At 42.7% G+C, this 17,131-nt stretch overlaps 1 protein-coding gene across 2 annotated transcripts in view; it reads right to left on the reverse strand.

Annotated features, from left to right (window-relative positions):
• Nucleotides 1–7,576: 7,576 nt before the first annotated feature.
• The window catches only part of FAM117B (family with sequence similarity 117 member B), a 92,811-nt gene continuing 83,256 nt past the window's right edge, over nt 7,577–17,131 (reverse strand). For both annotated transcript variants that reach the window (XM_073551508.1, XM_073551509.1), the window contains 3 exons: nt 16,806–17,019; nt 12,886–13,006; nt 7,577–10,052 (listed from right to left, as the gene is read on the reverse strand). In XM_073551508.1, coding sequence (XP_073407609.1) covers nt 9,734–10,052; nt 12,886–13,006; nt 16,806–17,019 — 654 coding nt within the window. In that variant the 3' untranslated portion in view covers nt 7,577–9,733. The remainder of the gene's footprint in view (nt 10,053–12,885; nt 13,007–16,805; nt 17,020–17,131) is intronic.

Below are 17,131 nucleotides of genomic sequence, written 5' to 3' on the forward strand. Positions count from 1 at the left end.
GATGACGATTGGACCTCAGGAATCTCAGACTGGATTTAAGACAGCCGACGCCCTATTCTGGTGCTGGTGATTCCTTCTGGCTTGTCAGGTCTTGGTTCTCAGCTCTGTTCCAGTCAGCTCAAGCTAAGTTTTTCTGCTAATGTTCACATTTGTTTTGTTGGTCTATTCAATTTTTTGTGTGGTCAGCCAGCCCCGGCTGGGGCTGTGCTGAATTTCCACTCTTATTTATCTGTATTTGCCAATTTGCTTTTTGTCCCTTATTAGATTGGCCTCTTTTTGCTCTGTCTCAGAATATTTCAGAGTGCTGATATAGTGGAAGAAGTCTAGTGACTTCAGGGTTAATTTTGTTATCAGAAGTGTTGGACAATAATTTTGTAGGGTTTTTGGCAGATTGCAGTGTCTTTCCTTTTCTATCCTTTCTAGTTAGTTTGGGCCCCATCATTTACTCAGCCTATTTTCCTGCCTGTGTTTGTGTTTTCATCTTGTTTCACCGTCAATACATGTGTGGGGGCTGTCTTTCCTTTGGGGTCTGCTCTGGGGCAGTTTCCCCTTTTCTTGCTGTAGACTTATTTAGTCCTCCGGCTGTGCCGAAGCATCTAGGTTCATCGTAGGAACGCTCCACGGCTACTGCTAGTTGTGTGGTTAGGATCAGGGATCTGCATAGTTACCAACCTCTCTGGTTTTCTGTGACTTAGCTTGTTTGTTTTTTTCCTCCTCGGTGACCCATTCATAACAGGAAGTAGTGACGTTTTGGAATGCAGACTTTGATGGAATGGTCTGCGAGTGTCATGCCGCATTTGGAGAGTCCGTGATGTGCCTAAGCTGTTGAAACCCCCCACAAGTGACCCCATTTTGGAAACTAGACCCCCCCAAGGAACTTATCTAGATGTGCGGTGAGCAATTTGAACCCCCAAGTGCTTCACAGAACTTTATAGCGTAGAGCCATACAAATAAAAAAAAAATATGGTATATTTTTTCCCACTAAAATGATATTTTTGCCCCTAATTTTTTATTTTCCCAAGGGTAACAGGAGACATTGGACCCCAAAAGTTGTTGTCCAATTTGTCCTTAGTACGCTGTTACCCCATATGTAGGGGTACACCACTGTTTGGGCGCATGGCAGAGCTTGGAAGGGAAGGAGCACTGTTTGACTTTTTCAGCGCAGAATTGGCTGGAATTGAGATCAGATGCCATGTTGTGTTTGGAGAGCACCTGATGTGCCCAAACAGTGGAAACCCCCCAATTCTAACTCCAACCCTAACCCCAACACACCCCTAACCCTAATCTCAGCCCTAGCCCTAACGGCAAAATGGAAATAAGTACATTTTTTTTAAAGCTTATTATTTTTCAATAACTAAGGGGGTGATAAAGGGGAGTTGATTTACTATTTATGGCGGGTTTTTATGTTTGGCAGCTGTCACACGCTAAAAGACGCTTTTTATTGTAAAAATAGTTTTTGCATCACCAAGTTTTGAGAGCTATAATTTTTTCCATATTTTGACCCTCAGAGTTATGTGAGGTCTTTTTTGTGGGACGAGTTGACGTTTTTATTGGTACTATTTTCGGGCACGTGACATTTTTTGATCGCTTTTTATTCCGATTTTTGGGCGCAGAATGAACAAAAACCAGCAATTCATGAATTTCTTTGGGGGGGTGTGTTTACACTGTTCCGCGTGTGGTAAAATTGATAAAGTGGTTTTATTCTTCGGGTCAGTATGATTACAGCGGTACCTTATTTATTTTTTTTATGTTTTGGCGCTTTTATACAATAAAACCAATTTTATATAAAAAATAATTATTTTTGCATCGCTTAATTCTGCGAGCTATAACTTTTTATTTTTTCGCTGATGATGCTGTGTGGCAGCTCATTTCTTGCGGGACAAGATGACGTTTTCAGTGGTACCATTGTTATTTATTTGCGTCTTTTTGATCGCGCGTTATTGCACTTTAAGTTCGGCGGTATGATGATAAAGCATTGTTTTTTGCTTAGTTTTTTTAAGGGGTTTATTAAAGGGGTTAACTAGTGGGACAGTTTTATAGGGCGGGTCGTTACAGACGTGGCGATACTAAATATGTGTACTTTTGTTTTAATTTTTTATTTCCAAAAAATTAATTTATTAGGGATTTTTTTTTTTATTTAGCAATTTTTTATAAATTATTTTTACTTTTTTTTTTTTTTTTTTTAGTTTATTACATTGTCCCGGGGCGGGGACATCACTGTCATGTGTCAGATCACTGATCTGACAGGCACTGCTGCAGGCTTCCTTGGTGCCTGCACTCTGCAGGCACAGAGGAAGAAGCCTCCTTGCAGGACCCCGAAGGCCCCCGTGGCCATATTGGATCCGGGGGGCCTGCAGGGAGGACCCCGGAGCAGCGCTGCACATGCTTCTCCGGGGGGTCTCAGGGCAGCACAGAGGGAGCTCCCTCCCTGCGCTTCTCTCCTATGCCCCCGGTACTCTGCAATCATGTTTGATCGCAGTGTGCCAGGGGTTAATATGCCAGGGGCGGTCCGTGACCGCCCGACACATAGTGCCAGGTGTCAGCTGTGATAATCAGCTGACACCTAGCCACGATCAGTGGCGCTCCCCCCCATGAGCGCCGCTTATCACTATGACGTACTATTCCGTCCTTGGGACTTAGGTTCCAGGTCACACGGACGGAATAGTACATCTAATGTGGGAAAGGGGTTAAAAATCGGTGAAATCAAAATCCCCAGGTAAATCCCAAACCCTTAAGACAGGACTGAAACAGCAGCAGCATCCAATGTATGGTCTGTCAAATTAATGATCTGAGAAACAGCAGGAATGTCATTATCTCCAGGACACTTGCTTTCTCTTGCGGCTAAAGCCGGTATTTTTTCCTCCTCCTGCCCCCTCTCCTGGTTTTCCTCCTAAATTATTATTAAGAAAGGAGGCTAGATGGATTATTCGGACTCGTGCTCAAGGTCCATCAGGTTTCAATGATAAAATTGACAGGACTGTGTTTTTGAGATTTTTTTTTATTTGTTTTTAATGATTTTTCTTTATCAATTTTTTTGCTTTCCACTTGTTCATAATTAATGAGATGCTTTTACCTGATGGGTGAGACAAGGGCAATGGTTGCTTTTAACTATGTTGTAAGCTTTGTCCCACATATGACCTGTTGAAGCGCAATGTAAGCACAAAACGATCGTCGTCTGTATTTGCTCCATCATTTTATCTGCTTGCTGTTGGTAATGTGATGCCACAATAAAGGATATTTTATGCACGGGACGGATTGTACCTATCCGCTTTCTTCTCTATGGATACACAATTTTTTTTTTTCCTTGGAAGTGGCACTCTTATTTCCTGATGTGTGTGCAGCTTCATTAACCTGAGGTCATACAGCTGTGCCTTTGTCCTGCTTTTTTTTTTTTTTCTATGGTAGGTGTAATGTGTGACCTCGCTTTCTACTTCTATGGGAGTAGTAATGTAGTGGGTGGAGCGGGGTCACAAATTACACCACTGCTTACATGGAAGTGGACAGAGCAGGGGTCACACATTACATACCAAGTAGTTCATTCCATTTTGTGTGATGCACTCCTCCAAGCCCAATATCTAATCCCAACATTTGATACTCTACACTTGGCAATGTGATCTAACCCCAACATGTTTTTCTAAACTTATCTAATTGCAGCAATACGCTCCATGTATCTAACCCAAGTTTAGGATACAGCGAGCAGCGCCAACAGCTTTAAAAAAGAGGGGCTGAATGATTTCAACACACATAACATTGTGGGTTACAGTGTCAAAATGTATAATTGGTGGAGAAAGGTTTAATTTGATGGACCTAGGTCTTTTTTCAACCTATGTAACAGAATCAGCGCTGATGGTGACACCATCTACTTATCAGTATCACTTTGCAGTCACCAACAAAATGGCTCCACACTGTGATCCTAAACTTCATCCCTTCTTACCCTTTTGCAAACACGTAGAAGGGGAGGAGTGACCTCCTGGATGTGAGCTGACCCCACCCACATTAACTGCACTCGTAATGTAAGCTAGTTGAACACTAGGTTTTCACAGTAAATATCAGCATCTGCTGGATAAAATATTTATTTTTCAGTCAATATAATTTTGATTGGACATTTCTGAACGCAACGATACCAAATAGGTGTATTTTTTAGTTTTATTTTGAATGGGGCCACCGACATTTACAATGAGAGACCCATAACTGTCATGATAACCCAGCGGCGTCCCACAATCACGCTACATGGGCACCGATGGACATGAAGCGCTTCTAGTTTATGCGAGTTAAATACTGCTGTCAGAGATTGCTTTTACTTATTAACAGCCGCGGGAAGATCAAGGCTCCGCTGAGATGTTAAGAGGCACATACAGTTGTGCTCAAAAATTTACATACCCCAGCAGAATTTTTGCTTTCTTCGCCTTTTTTCAGGGAATATTAATGATAACACTAAAACTTTATCTCCACTCATAGTTAGTGGTTGGGTGAAGCAATTTATTGTCAAACTACTGTTTTCTCTTTTTAAATCATAACCCAGAACATCCAAATGACCCTGATCAAAAGTTCCCATACCCCATTTCTTAATACCGTGTATTGCCCCCTCTAACATCAATGACATCTTGAAGTCTTTTGTGGTAGTTGTGGATGAGGTTATTTTCTCAGATGGTAAAGCTGCCCACTCTTCTTGGCAAAAAAAACCTCCAGTTCCTATAAATGCTTGGGCTGTCTCGCATGAACTGCGCTCTTGAGATCGCCCCAGAGTGGCTCACTGATACAGAGGTCAGAAGACTGAGATGGTCACTCCAGAATCTTCACTTTGCTCTGCTGTAGACAATGACCGGTCAACTTGTCCTAGAGTTTTGGATAGTTGTCATGTTAAAACGTCCAAGTATGTCCCATGCGCAGCTTCCGGGCTGATGATTGCAAATTTGCCTCCAGTATTTGCTGATAACAAGGTGCATTCATCTTTTCTTCAACTTTGACCAAGTTTCCTGTGCCTTTGTAGCTCACACATCCCAAAAAAATCAGCGATCCACCTCAGTGCTTTACAGTAGGAATGGTGTTTATTTCATCATAGGCCTTGTTTACCTCTCTCCAAATGTAACGTTTATGGTTGTGGCCACAAAGTTCAATTTTGGTCTCATCACTTCAAATTATCTTGTTCCATAAGTTTTGAGGCTTGGCTCTGAGCTTTTGTGTGTACTGTAGGCAAGATACTTTGTGGCATTTGCGCAGTAATGGTTTTAATCTGGCGACTGGACCATGCCGCCCATTTTTCTTCACGTGCCTTATTGTGCATTTTGAAACGGCCACACCGCTAGTTTTCAGAGTCCAGTATTTCAGCTGATGTTGTTTGTGGGTTTTTCTTTGCATCCCGAACAATTTTCCTGGCAGTTGTGGACAAGATTTTACCTGACCGTGGTTTTGTTTTTACAGAGCCCCTGATTTTCCATTTGTTAATCACAGTTTGAACACTGCTGACTGGCATGATCAATTCCTTGGATATCTTTTGTATCCCTTTCCTGTTTTATACAGTTCAGCTACCTTTTCCCATAGATCCGATGACAATTCTTTTGCTTTCCCCATGTATCACAATCCAGAAATGGCAGTGGCTGGATGAAAGATGCAAGAGTCTGTCTGGATCCCAGAAACTCACTCAGCTTTTATGCACATACACTGATTACAAGCAAACAGGTCACATGTGAGGATGTTACCTTTAGTAGCCAGTCAAACCCATTTGTGTCAACTTCTGTGCATGTTATCAGGCCAAAATCACCAGGGTATGTGACCTTTTGATCAGGGTCATTTGGATGTTTTGGGTTGTGATTATAATTTAAAGAGAAGACAAGACAATAAATGGCTTCACCCAACCACTAACCATGAGTGGAGAAAAAATTTTCATGTTATCATTCATATTCTCTGAAAAAGTGGCCAAGAAAGCAAACATTCTGCCAGGGTATGTAAACTTTTGAGCACAACTGTAAGTGATCAGATCAGTTTTCATGTGGAGGGAAAGATGGGGTCTCAGTGCCGGAGCCCGCATCAAATGCAGGGAGATGACCTGGATATACCTATATGTCCAAGGTCATAAAGTGGTTAAGGTTTAAAAATTGCTAATTTGTCAACATTTTCATCAAAATTTCAGACATTTATAAATGCAGAACACCTACATTTACCACTAAGAAAGTACAATGAGTCATAGAAGAATTCTTAAAATCACTGGGAAATGTTGACGCACTCCACAGAGGTATCACAAAGTGACACATCAGGTTTGAAAAATGAGGGTTGATCACGAAGGTTAAAATGGGGTCTATCCTTAATGTGTTAAAGAAATTGTCTCATGAAAGACATTTATGGCATATTCACAGTATATGATCCTCTCACAGTCCATTAAAGTATTATGCTCCCCTGTTCCAAACACACATACGTATGTCCCCACAGTCCCATCACACAGTAGTATAACCCTGATACAAATATGATGTCCACACAGTGATATCACTTCTCCCACAGTGTTATGTCCCCACCGCCCCTCAACACAATACCATGTCCCCCCTCACAGTATTATGTCCCCATAGAACCTCACCACGATGTCATCACCCACATAGTATTATGTTCCCACAGCCCCTCAACACATTATGATGTCCCCCCCACAGTATTATGTCCCTAAAGCAGCTCACCACAGTATGTCGTCATCCACATCGTATTTTGTCCCTGCAGCACCTCACAGTATGATGGCCCCTACCCAAGTACTGACTGATAATTCACCTTACACCATTCCTTCCCTCTGATGTTCTGCTCAGCTCTGTACACCAGATCGCACCTGCTATGAAACACTGCACAGCAGGCACAATAGTCTTGTGACGTCATAGCACCTGGTTAGCAGAGACTCATTCGCACAGACTGAATGATGGAACAGTTAAGTCTGGCAGCATTCTTAGGATGCACATAACGGTAAAATTAAGGCCTGTTTCACATTTCCGTTTATTAGATCAGTTGAAATCCGCTAAAATGGCAGAAAACAGATCCGACGGCGTCAGGATAGCAACGTGGGGCACCGGACCGTTGTTTTGACGGATCCTGCGAAGGTTGCATTTTAAAGGAACCCGTGCCCGGAGAAAAGGAGGGAGAGGGGGAGATTCTTCAGCCGCCAGAACGGGATTTAGGGTTAAATTTCCGCCAAAGGCAATTCTTTTGGGCATGCGCAGTGACAAATGCAGATCCGGCCAGCCAAAAAAAACGTTTCATTGTCCGTCCTCACGTCAGCGGATGCCAAAATTTTGGTGGATCCGTGAAAAATCGGATCCAACGGATGACCATCCGTCAAGATCCGCCGATAATGCAAGTCAATGGGAAGAAAAACGGATCCGCTAAGCAAAACTGCGGATTTTGACTGACGGAGACAAACGGATGTGTGAAACAGGCCTTAGACGATGAGTTGGGGGTTCCGCTACTGTGTCCATGCCTTTGGTTGTCCTGGTCCACGGGCCCGATAGCAACTACCTTATGGCCACATGTGGCCTGCAAGTCACACTTTGCTAGGGCTTCCTTAACCAGTAAAATGCAATTAAATACAGAATAAAGATATATGGCACACTTTCAAGTAGAGTTTTATTAACTTAACAAGTCCAATAGTCACATTTCACCATGTTTGATACATAGTGACTTACAAACAAACTGCTCATTCCATTCTTGGGCTACAGTGTAGAAAGATTTTATTTTTCTTTAAACTGATGCTTTAAAGGCTGGTGCAGTTCATTCACTCTTGAAACAAGAGTTATTGCTATAAAATAAATGTTAAAGGGATTTGCTTAAAACAAAAATCACAAGATATAATAATGCATACAAGTTTCCTGATATCCCTCTTATCAGAGGGAAGTTCGAACCAAAAGTCGTTGCCATATTTGTGTAAACAGCATTAGCCTGACGTAGGTCTGACAAGCAGGCCGATCCTTATCCTGCAAGTTAGGCACAGGAGTAAAGTCTTAACAACTTTATGACAATCTTTGGGATTGCATCAACAGATATCAGCCAAACAATTGCAAACACTGGCAGCAGATTGTACATGTACGGGTCATGTGAAAGCCTTGGCCTTCTTCTGAATTCTAAGACTGTATACATCATGTTGGCCTTAACAGAAGGCAATGTTAACTTGTGTTGAATGAGACAAAAAAAAAAAAAAAAAAAACAGTAAGGAGATACTTGTCTTCTACACCACAGCATGTCTTATTACTGATGGCTTTTCCCCCATGGTTTCCAGAACTACCTATAGGGAACTTGTCAGCAAGTTTTATACTTCTCAATCTGGCAGCAAGAAATCCAGACCGGCTCTCTCATCACAAGAAGGTCTTAGAAAAACAAGCACAGCAAGAGGATACCTGTCCACCAAATGTCTCATCTGGCTTCTCCCAGCCTGGTTTGGATTGACAGATAGGACTCTCCCTATTTGCATATAGTAAGAATCCAGGCAAAGTCAGAAAGCAGGCCCCATGAATCAATGTGTCCGGGCTGTCTCTTTATTTCCAAGCTTTTCTAGATTTTATGCTGCACAGTTTTCTAAAGAAGACACAGACAATGTAGCATAACCAAAGCAAACTAAGAAGTGCTGCTTGAAAATGTGAACGTACCTAAAGAAGGAGTGAAGACTGGTAATACAGGGAAAGCCCCCCCATGTCATCCACAGTATATATAACACTGGTGGCCAGATCCCTCTACAGCAAAGAACGAGCTTAATACTAATGAACATGTACTGAAAGATCAATCTGAAGAGGTTCTCAGGCAGCTGTGTAAGAGGGAATGCCAGGATACATAGTACAGGCTTAGCTGAGGTGTCTGTATTAGAACAAATGCTTTCCTGGCATATAAAATGACCTGTAAACTATTCAACATCATATTTGAATAAAAGGCGTCTTTATATGGTTAAAAAAAAATAAAAAAAATATATATAAATCAGTGTATGAATCTAGGTCTCCAACCAGAATACACTGATAATGCAGCAGCCACATACAATGCCATATACCACAAATACTAATCATCTATTGTCGTCTTTGTCTTCTATATACACGATACCATTCCTAATCAGGGGGCACGGAGCCCACTGAACTATTTTACCATGTTTGGTCCCCACAGCTGGAAAACAGCTGAAACTCATAGGAAATACTACAACCAATGCAAACACATTTCCTCACTTTCTTAACACATTCAGAATTTATGCCCATGCATGATCGAAAAAAAAAAAAAATTTTTTACTCCACCTTCATGTATTCACTATGATTACATTATGATACATTCCTCTTCCCCTACCGTGTGGGATTATGGCAGCCAACCAGTCACGTCAGCCTTACACTTCACAAAGTGCAGCTCTGCAATAACTGGATAGCTGAAGTCTGTCCCTCCCTGGACCTTTAGCCATGTCGGCATTATCACAAGGGTTAAATAAAAGTCCTATAATTGATTTATAACAGCAATTGGCCATATCGTGGGAATACAGATACAGTATTCCTTACTAGTTACCCATTTACAACCACAGCAGCAGTTACTTAAATATCGAAGAAAACGTGTAGTAATGAGCTAAAACCGAAGCCCTCTCTAGTATCAGACAAGGAGCAGATCAATTACCGATATCAATACCAACAATGGTAAGGCATGCTGTCCATCTTACAGCAATGATAATATGGCCAGCTTATGACAATACTGCATCTAGAGTCTCTATAAGAAGTGCAGATCTCCAGGAGAGCGATCACACCGGCTCCTAATCCTCCTCTTCATCAATCTGGCCGGTAGGGTGCAGCAGAGACATGGGAGAGGCAAGAGTATTAGTACCACGAGAATTACGTTCTTGTTCTATATTTGAGGATATAGAGGCCATGCTAAAATTCTGAACTAATGCAGGAGGGATACCAGAAGGAACAGTCAGGCTGTGGCTGGAACCTTTAAAAGCAATTTCCTGATTTGGCAGAAGAGGCTTGAGTATGCTGACAAGGCAGAAGGCAGATCCACTCTTTGGGATAAAGTTCACTTTGTTCTTGTCGGGGCAATAGAAAGGAGGGATTTCATGTAACGGCTTTGGCCTGCAAAAAATAAGTGGAGATGTTAAATTCAATGTGAATATAATGTATACAGCATGCACGCCTTTTTTTCAGCATGTAATGTTATAAATCGGGAATTCTCTTTTTTCCCATTCCAAGGAAAGCAGATTTATTGAACAGGATTAATCAATGGGAAAATGTGTTTCAGATATTACTTTGGTCCAGTTAATACACAGACAACTGATGTTAAAAACTCACCCACAAAAAGAAAAAGCAGCTCATACAAAGTCAACAGTGTACTGCACAGGAGCGGCTAGCTGGCCGCAGAGATCACCAGCTACTGTTTTTCTTCTGTCAGACATTAGTGTTTACGGTAATTAATCCCAAAGATTTACATACTGAAGATGCACCACAGTCCGCTTTCATGGTAGCTCACTGGGGGGCAGTTAAAAGGATGGGAAATGCAAGGACCGATATTTTCTGAAAGCCCAGGGTCCGCCACACTGCTGATCACCCACTCATGCCATTTCTGGTGCAAGCAAATAGCTTCATAAGTCACATGCTTAGTGAAAGGAAGTCCCCCTCTGTACAATCTAAGTGTCACATGTCTGTCAGTATATACACTTTACCTTTCCTGAAGGCCACAGGGGCTGCAACACCATTAAGCAAAAGGCATCACTAACCAAACACCATGAAGATCTCCAAACATGTCACGGACAAAGTTGTTGGAGAGTCCAAGTCAGAGGTAGGTTCTAAAAAAATATCCCAATCTCTGATGATCCCACGGAGCACCATCAAATCCATTATCATCAAATGGAAAGAACATGGTACCACAAGAAATCAGAGAGGGCCGTCCACCAAAACTCCCAGCCCGGCCATTAGGCTATGTGCACACGTAGTTGGAAGTGCTGCGGATTTAGAAAAACCTGCAGGTAAATCCGCAGGTCAAAAGACCTGCGGTTTACCTGCGGATTAGCCCTGCGGTTTCACACCTCTACAAAGGAGGTGGTGTGAAACCACAGCGGATTCCGCACAAAGAGGAGACATGCTGCGGATTGTAACCCGCAGCAAATCCGCGCTGAAAAATCCGCAGCATGTGCACAGCGTTTTTGGTTTTACCATTAAAAACAATGGTACTGTACAACGCAGCGGATACACAGCAGAATCCGCAACGTGTGCACATAGCCTTAATCAGAGAGGCAGCACAGAGACCAAAGGTAACCCTGAAGGGGCTGCAGAATTCCAAAGCAGAGACTGGAGTATCTGTCCATACGACCACAAGCCGAACACTCTATAGAGGTGGCCTTTATGGAAGAGTGGTCAGGAAAAAAAAAAGCCTTTACTTACACAAAAATATTATAAGCCTCATTTTGAGCTTGCCAAAAAGCCATGTTGGAGACTCCCCAAATGTACGAAGAAAGTAACTATGGTCAAATGAGACCAAAATTGAACATTTTGGCCACCAAGATAAATGCTATATCTGGCACCAAACCAACACTACTTCTGTGCATGTTATCAAGCCAAAATCACCAGGGTAAGTGAGATTTTGATCACCTGGATATTTTGGATTATCATTATGATTTAAAATGAAAGTTTTGGTGAATAATTATTTGGTGAGTGAATGAAATTATATATATATATATATATATATATATATATATATATATATATATATATATATATATATATATATATATATATATATATATATATATACACACACACACACACATTTTGTTCCTTTCACTCTAGAGCAGGGGTCTCAAACTCAATTTACCCAGGGGCCGCTGGAGGTAGAATGTGGGTGAGGTTGGGCCGCATCAGGTTTTCCACAAGAAAAGCTCTTACAAAAACATTCCAATGTTATCAAATGTCTTTATTTTTTCATCTTTTGTGTTAAAAAATAAATTAACAAAATCATAAGAAAAAAAATAAATCAATCAGTAATAAATAAATAAAATGAAAATGATAATACAGCAGATATAGAAGCCTCTGTGCTCAAAGAAATATTGCACTTCCCACTTTTCCTGAAATTGTCTGTGCTCATCACCAACCTTTCTCTTCACTGCAGGCTTTGAAAAAGACATGTTTGGGGCTGTGTAATAGATAATTCCACTTGGTGTCACTGTTTCAGTGTTAGCCGATGCGTCTTTTCCGCTTTTTATTCTGTCCCGCTCAGCAGCAATTTCCGCGGCCGCCTCCGCTTCTGAGCCCGGGGTAATGGTGCAAGTTCGCAATAAGGCCGGCTGATGTCCCACCTCCGAGAGCACTATGTCGCACCGCTCATTCTGAACCCGGCGCACCTGAGTCTGTGGCGTGGTCCGGTCCCTGCTCGGCTGCTCCTGCTGCATGTGTTGTGAGTGTGACTCAGACGCCTTGCCTGCTGACAGCAGGCTGCTGTGACTGTCTAGCCATCATACTCACCACCTCCTGCAACAGCTCCGATGGTCCAGCGCCGACATCATCTTCCTGTATGAGCACGCAGTCACACGTCATGTGGTACCGCTCATTAAGCTCATGAATATAGGCACCACGCCTATGAGAGTGGAGTGGCGTCCATATTCATGACCTTAATGAGAGGTACTACGTGTGACTGGGATTTCACATGCGAGACTCGGCCGTGTTTCTCGCATGTGTGATCCCGGCCGAGGTGAGGACCGCAAACTATTGTCCTGAGGGCCGCAGTTGGCCCGCGAGTTTGAGACCCCTGCTCTAGAGTGAGGGCTGAACCCAATCATGGATGCATCCTCCATCTTTATGCTTACTAAGTGATAAGCCCCCTTCTTCACCTTTACGTCCAGCATGCCAAATACAGCATATGGAAAGATGTAAGAATTGGACAACACATTTAGATTAAGGCAAAGATTATACTTACAGGCTTTCTTCAAATACTTTAACTCTTTCACAACCTTCAGGTGGTTCCCGCTTGAACATATAGCTATTGTTCGGTTTTGGAGATGTAGCATACTTGGGAAATGGAGAGTGATTTCCATTTTCTGTGGGAATAAATCATTGCTATAAGCAACTGGATCACCTCAAAACTAGAACAACCTGAACATACCAGACGGAGAAGTCGAGATTATAGAAAAATGATATACGAGTAAAACATACAATAAGTATTAATAAAATATTAATAAAACAGTCTACCTCTACCTAAATGTAGCCAACTACCCCCTTTTCTGCAAGCCTTCTACTGTAGTAGCATGAAGGAAATACGACCAACTGACCGTACGGGGAAGTGTCACCTCTTTACTATTCTTCGTCTAGTATCCTGCACTCAGGTTCGATGGGCACGGCCATTACAGATTTATGTTACACCAACAAAGAACTGACAAACTGGAAATATCTACATTTATCGGTAGACGAAGCATAAAAAATACACACGTTTTAGTTGTGTGATTCATATCAACAGTTTTGTCACAAAGGCACAATATCCTGTTTTTGTTAGGCCTGTTTCACACTTCTGTTTTTTGTCAGTCAAAATCCGCCAATTTTAGAAAAAAACAGATCCGCCAAAAAAGGAGCGGATCCGTTTCCCCCCCCCATAGACTTACATTAGTGGCGGATCTTGACTGACGGTAGTCCGTCTCACCCATTTTTTGATGGATCCGCCAAGATTCTAGCGGCTCCCGGGCGGATGAGACGGACAATGCAACTTTTTTTTGCCTTGACGGTCCACTATTTTTAAGTGTGCATGCCCGGAAGCTTTACTCCGGGAGGCATTTTAACCATGAAATGCCGTTCCGGGAGCGGCAAAAAATTCTCTCTCTCTCAGGCTAATGTTCCTTTAAAATGCAGACTTCGGCGGATCCGTCAAAACAACGGTCCGGTGGCACCCGTTGGTGTCTCAACGGACATGGATCCGTTCTCCGCCTTTTTCACGGATTGCAACTGACTGAAAAAACGTAAGTGTGAAACAGGCCTGTTTTGTGGGGTAACAAATCTGTAGGAGCCATGCCCATCGAACCTGAGTGCAGAATTCTAGAAGGAGACTAGTAAACAGGTGACACTTGCTGTAACATCAGCCTGCTGTATTTCCTGCATGCTACTACCGTTGTAGAGGTCCAGGCTTCACCAAGTTCAGAGTGGCACTGCTACAGGAGAATAAACTACCATTCAAAAGTTTAGGGTCACTTAGAAATTTCCTTATTTTTGAAAGAAAAAACGTTTTTTCCAATGACGCTAACATTAATTGATTCAGAAATACACTCTATACATTGTTAATGTGGTAAATGACTATTCTAGCTGCAAATGTTTGGTCTATAATGCAATATGTTCATAGGTGTATAGAGGCCCATTTCCAACAACCATCACTCCAGTGTTCTTAAGGTACTTTGTGTTTGCTAATGGTGTAAGGCTAGTTTCACACTAGCGTATGGAGGAGCTGCGGACTTCCTCCGTGAAGCTCCGCCCACTGCCGCGCCGCCTCTGTTCAGCTCCGCCTCTGTCGGCATGCGGCCTGCGTACCGTATCTTTAGCATTGGGTACACAGCCCATGCCGATGTATGCGAATGCCTCCGCATGCATCTTTTTGACGGTGCGGCGACCGCAACAAAATGCAACACGTTGCGTTCGGCGCAGGTTGCAGCACCGTCAAAACGATGCATACGGAGGCATCCGCATACATCGACACGGCCTGCATACCCAATGCTAAAGATAGGGTACGCAGGCTGCATGATGATGGAGCTGAACGGAGGAGGCGCGGCAGTGGGCGGAGCTTCATGGAGAAAGTCTGCAGCCCTCCTCAGCTCCTCCATACGCTACTGTGAAACTAGCCTTAGAAGGCTAATGGGTGGTTAGAATACCCTTGAAAACCCTTGGGCAAGTTTGTTAGCACAGCTGAAAACAGTTTGGCTGATTAGAGACGCTATAAACCAGACCTTCCTTAGAGCTAGTTGAGAATCTGGAGCATTACATTTGTTGGTTCCATTAAACTCTCAAAATGGCCAGAAAAAAAACTTTCATGTGAAACTTGACAATCTATTCTTGTTCTTGGAAATGAAGGCTATTCCATGCGAGAAACTGCCAAGAAACTGAAGATGTCCTACAACAGTGTGTACTACTCCCTCCAGAGGAGAGCACAAACAGGCTCTAACCAGAGTAGAAAGAGAAGTGGGAGGCCCCACTGCACAACAAGACAAGTACATTAGAGTCTGCAGTTTGAGAAATCGACGCCTCACAGGTAGTCAACTGGCAGCCTCATTAATAGTACACGCAAAACGCCAGTGTCAACCTCTACAGTGAAGAGGCGAATCGGGGATGCTGGCCTTCAGGGCAGAGCGGCAAAGAAAAAGCCATATCTGAGACTGGCTAATAAAAAGAAAAGATTAATATGGGCAAAAGAACACAGACATTGGACAGAGGAAGATTGGAAAAAAGTGTTATGGACAGACAAATCCAAGTTTGAAGTGTTTGGATCACACAGAAGAACATTTGCGAGATGCAGAACAACTGAAAAGATGCTGGAAGAGTGCCAGACGCCATCTGCAAAGTATGGTGGAGGTAATGTGGTGGTCTGGGGTTTAGTGATGGGCGAGTAGCATTGTTGCTCGGATGATCTCCGAGTATTTCGGGGTGCTCGGAGATTTAGTTTTCGTCGTCTCAGCTGCATGATTTGTGGCTGCTAGACAAGCTGAATATATGTGGGGATTCCCTAACAGGCATTTCACACACACACACGTAATCAGCCTGTCTAGCAGTCACAAATCATGCAGCTGAGACAAGGAAAACTAAATCTCCAAGCACGTCAAAATACTCGGGAGATCACCAGAGCATGCTCAGGGAAACCCGAGCAAGGAGTATACCTGCTAATCACTACTGGGGTTGCTTTGGTGCTGGTAAAGTGAGAGCTTTGTACAAGGCAAAAGGGATTTTGAATAAGGAAGGCTATACTTTCATTTTGCAACGCCATGCCATACCCTGTGGACAGCACTTGATTGGAGCCAATTTCATCCTACAACAGGACAAAGCACACCTCCAAATTATGCAAGAACTATTTGGGGAAGAAGCAGGCAGCTGGTGTTCTATCTGTAATGGAGTGGCCAGCGCAGTCACCAGATCTCAACCCCATGGAGCTATTGTTGGAGCAGCTTGACCGTATGGTACGCAACAAGTGCCCATCAAGCCAAACCAACTTGTGGGAGGGGCTTCTGGAAGAATGGGGTGAAATTTCTCCAGATTATCTCAGCAAATTAACTGCTAGAATGCCAAAGGTCTGCAATGCTTTAATTGCTGCAAAGGGAGCATTCTTTGACGAAAGCAAAGTTTAAAGGAGAAAATTATTATTTCAAATAAAAATATATTTTTTTTTCGAACCTTGTCAATGTCTGGACTAGATTTTAAATTCATTTGGCAACTCATTTGATTAATAAAATTAGTAGTTTTCATGGAAAACACAAAATTGTCTGGGTGACCCCAAACTTTTGAATGGTAGTGTACGTTTAAGAAATCCTCCTCTAATTAATAATGCAGATCCAATACAGTCTTAAACGGGTTTTCCCTCTTTCTGGAAACCTGCCCACAGGCTCAGAGAGTGGAGGAGACACAGCTCTGGAGCCTGAAAAGAAAACCCAGAAGAGAAGATATGTAATCTAGGTATTCTGAAGCATCTTTTCTTAGAGCTCTGCGTTGTGCAGTTCCCTCATGACTCCTCTCCTAGAAAGTCCCGAATTGACAGCTTGGCTTTACTAGTTTGTGATAAGTCCCTACATATTTTCCTCTCCATCCACCTAACATTGACAGTAAATCTCATGTTACTCTACATGACAGTAAGGAATTAGAAGTTCCATGCATTACCCTTGTCTCTGGGGTCGGTGCGGGTGTCCTCCACTGTACAAGGGCTCTCCTCACTGCACTCATTTGAAATGGTAATGAATGAAGCAGGAGATATGGATTGGGAGCGGCTGCTGTTGTTGCTTCCACGGTCATTATTTCCTCCGGGAGTCTGAGTATCTACACTTCTTAGAGAAAGAGGTGGGGGAGCACGGTGTCCATCTGGAATATCTTGTGGCTATAAAATATAAAAACATATACAAAACAAAAAGGGGGAAAAAAAGGAAATACATTACGTGGATTATTTTCTTTGCTAAATAAAAAAAAAAAAAAAAGAAGTTGTTCACACT

This window comes from Dendrobates tinctorius, unplaced genomic scaffold (genome assembly GCF_039654945.1).
Source record: "Dendrobates tinctorius isolate UK_male_01 unplaced genomic scaffold, ASM3965494v1 ptg000177l, whole genome shotgun sequence".
In the NCBI taxonomy this organism is placed as follows: domain Eukaryota; kingdom Metazoa; phylum Chordata; class Amphibia; order Anura; family Dendrobatidae; genus Dendrobates; species Dendrobates tinctorius.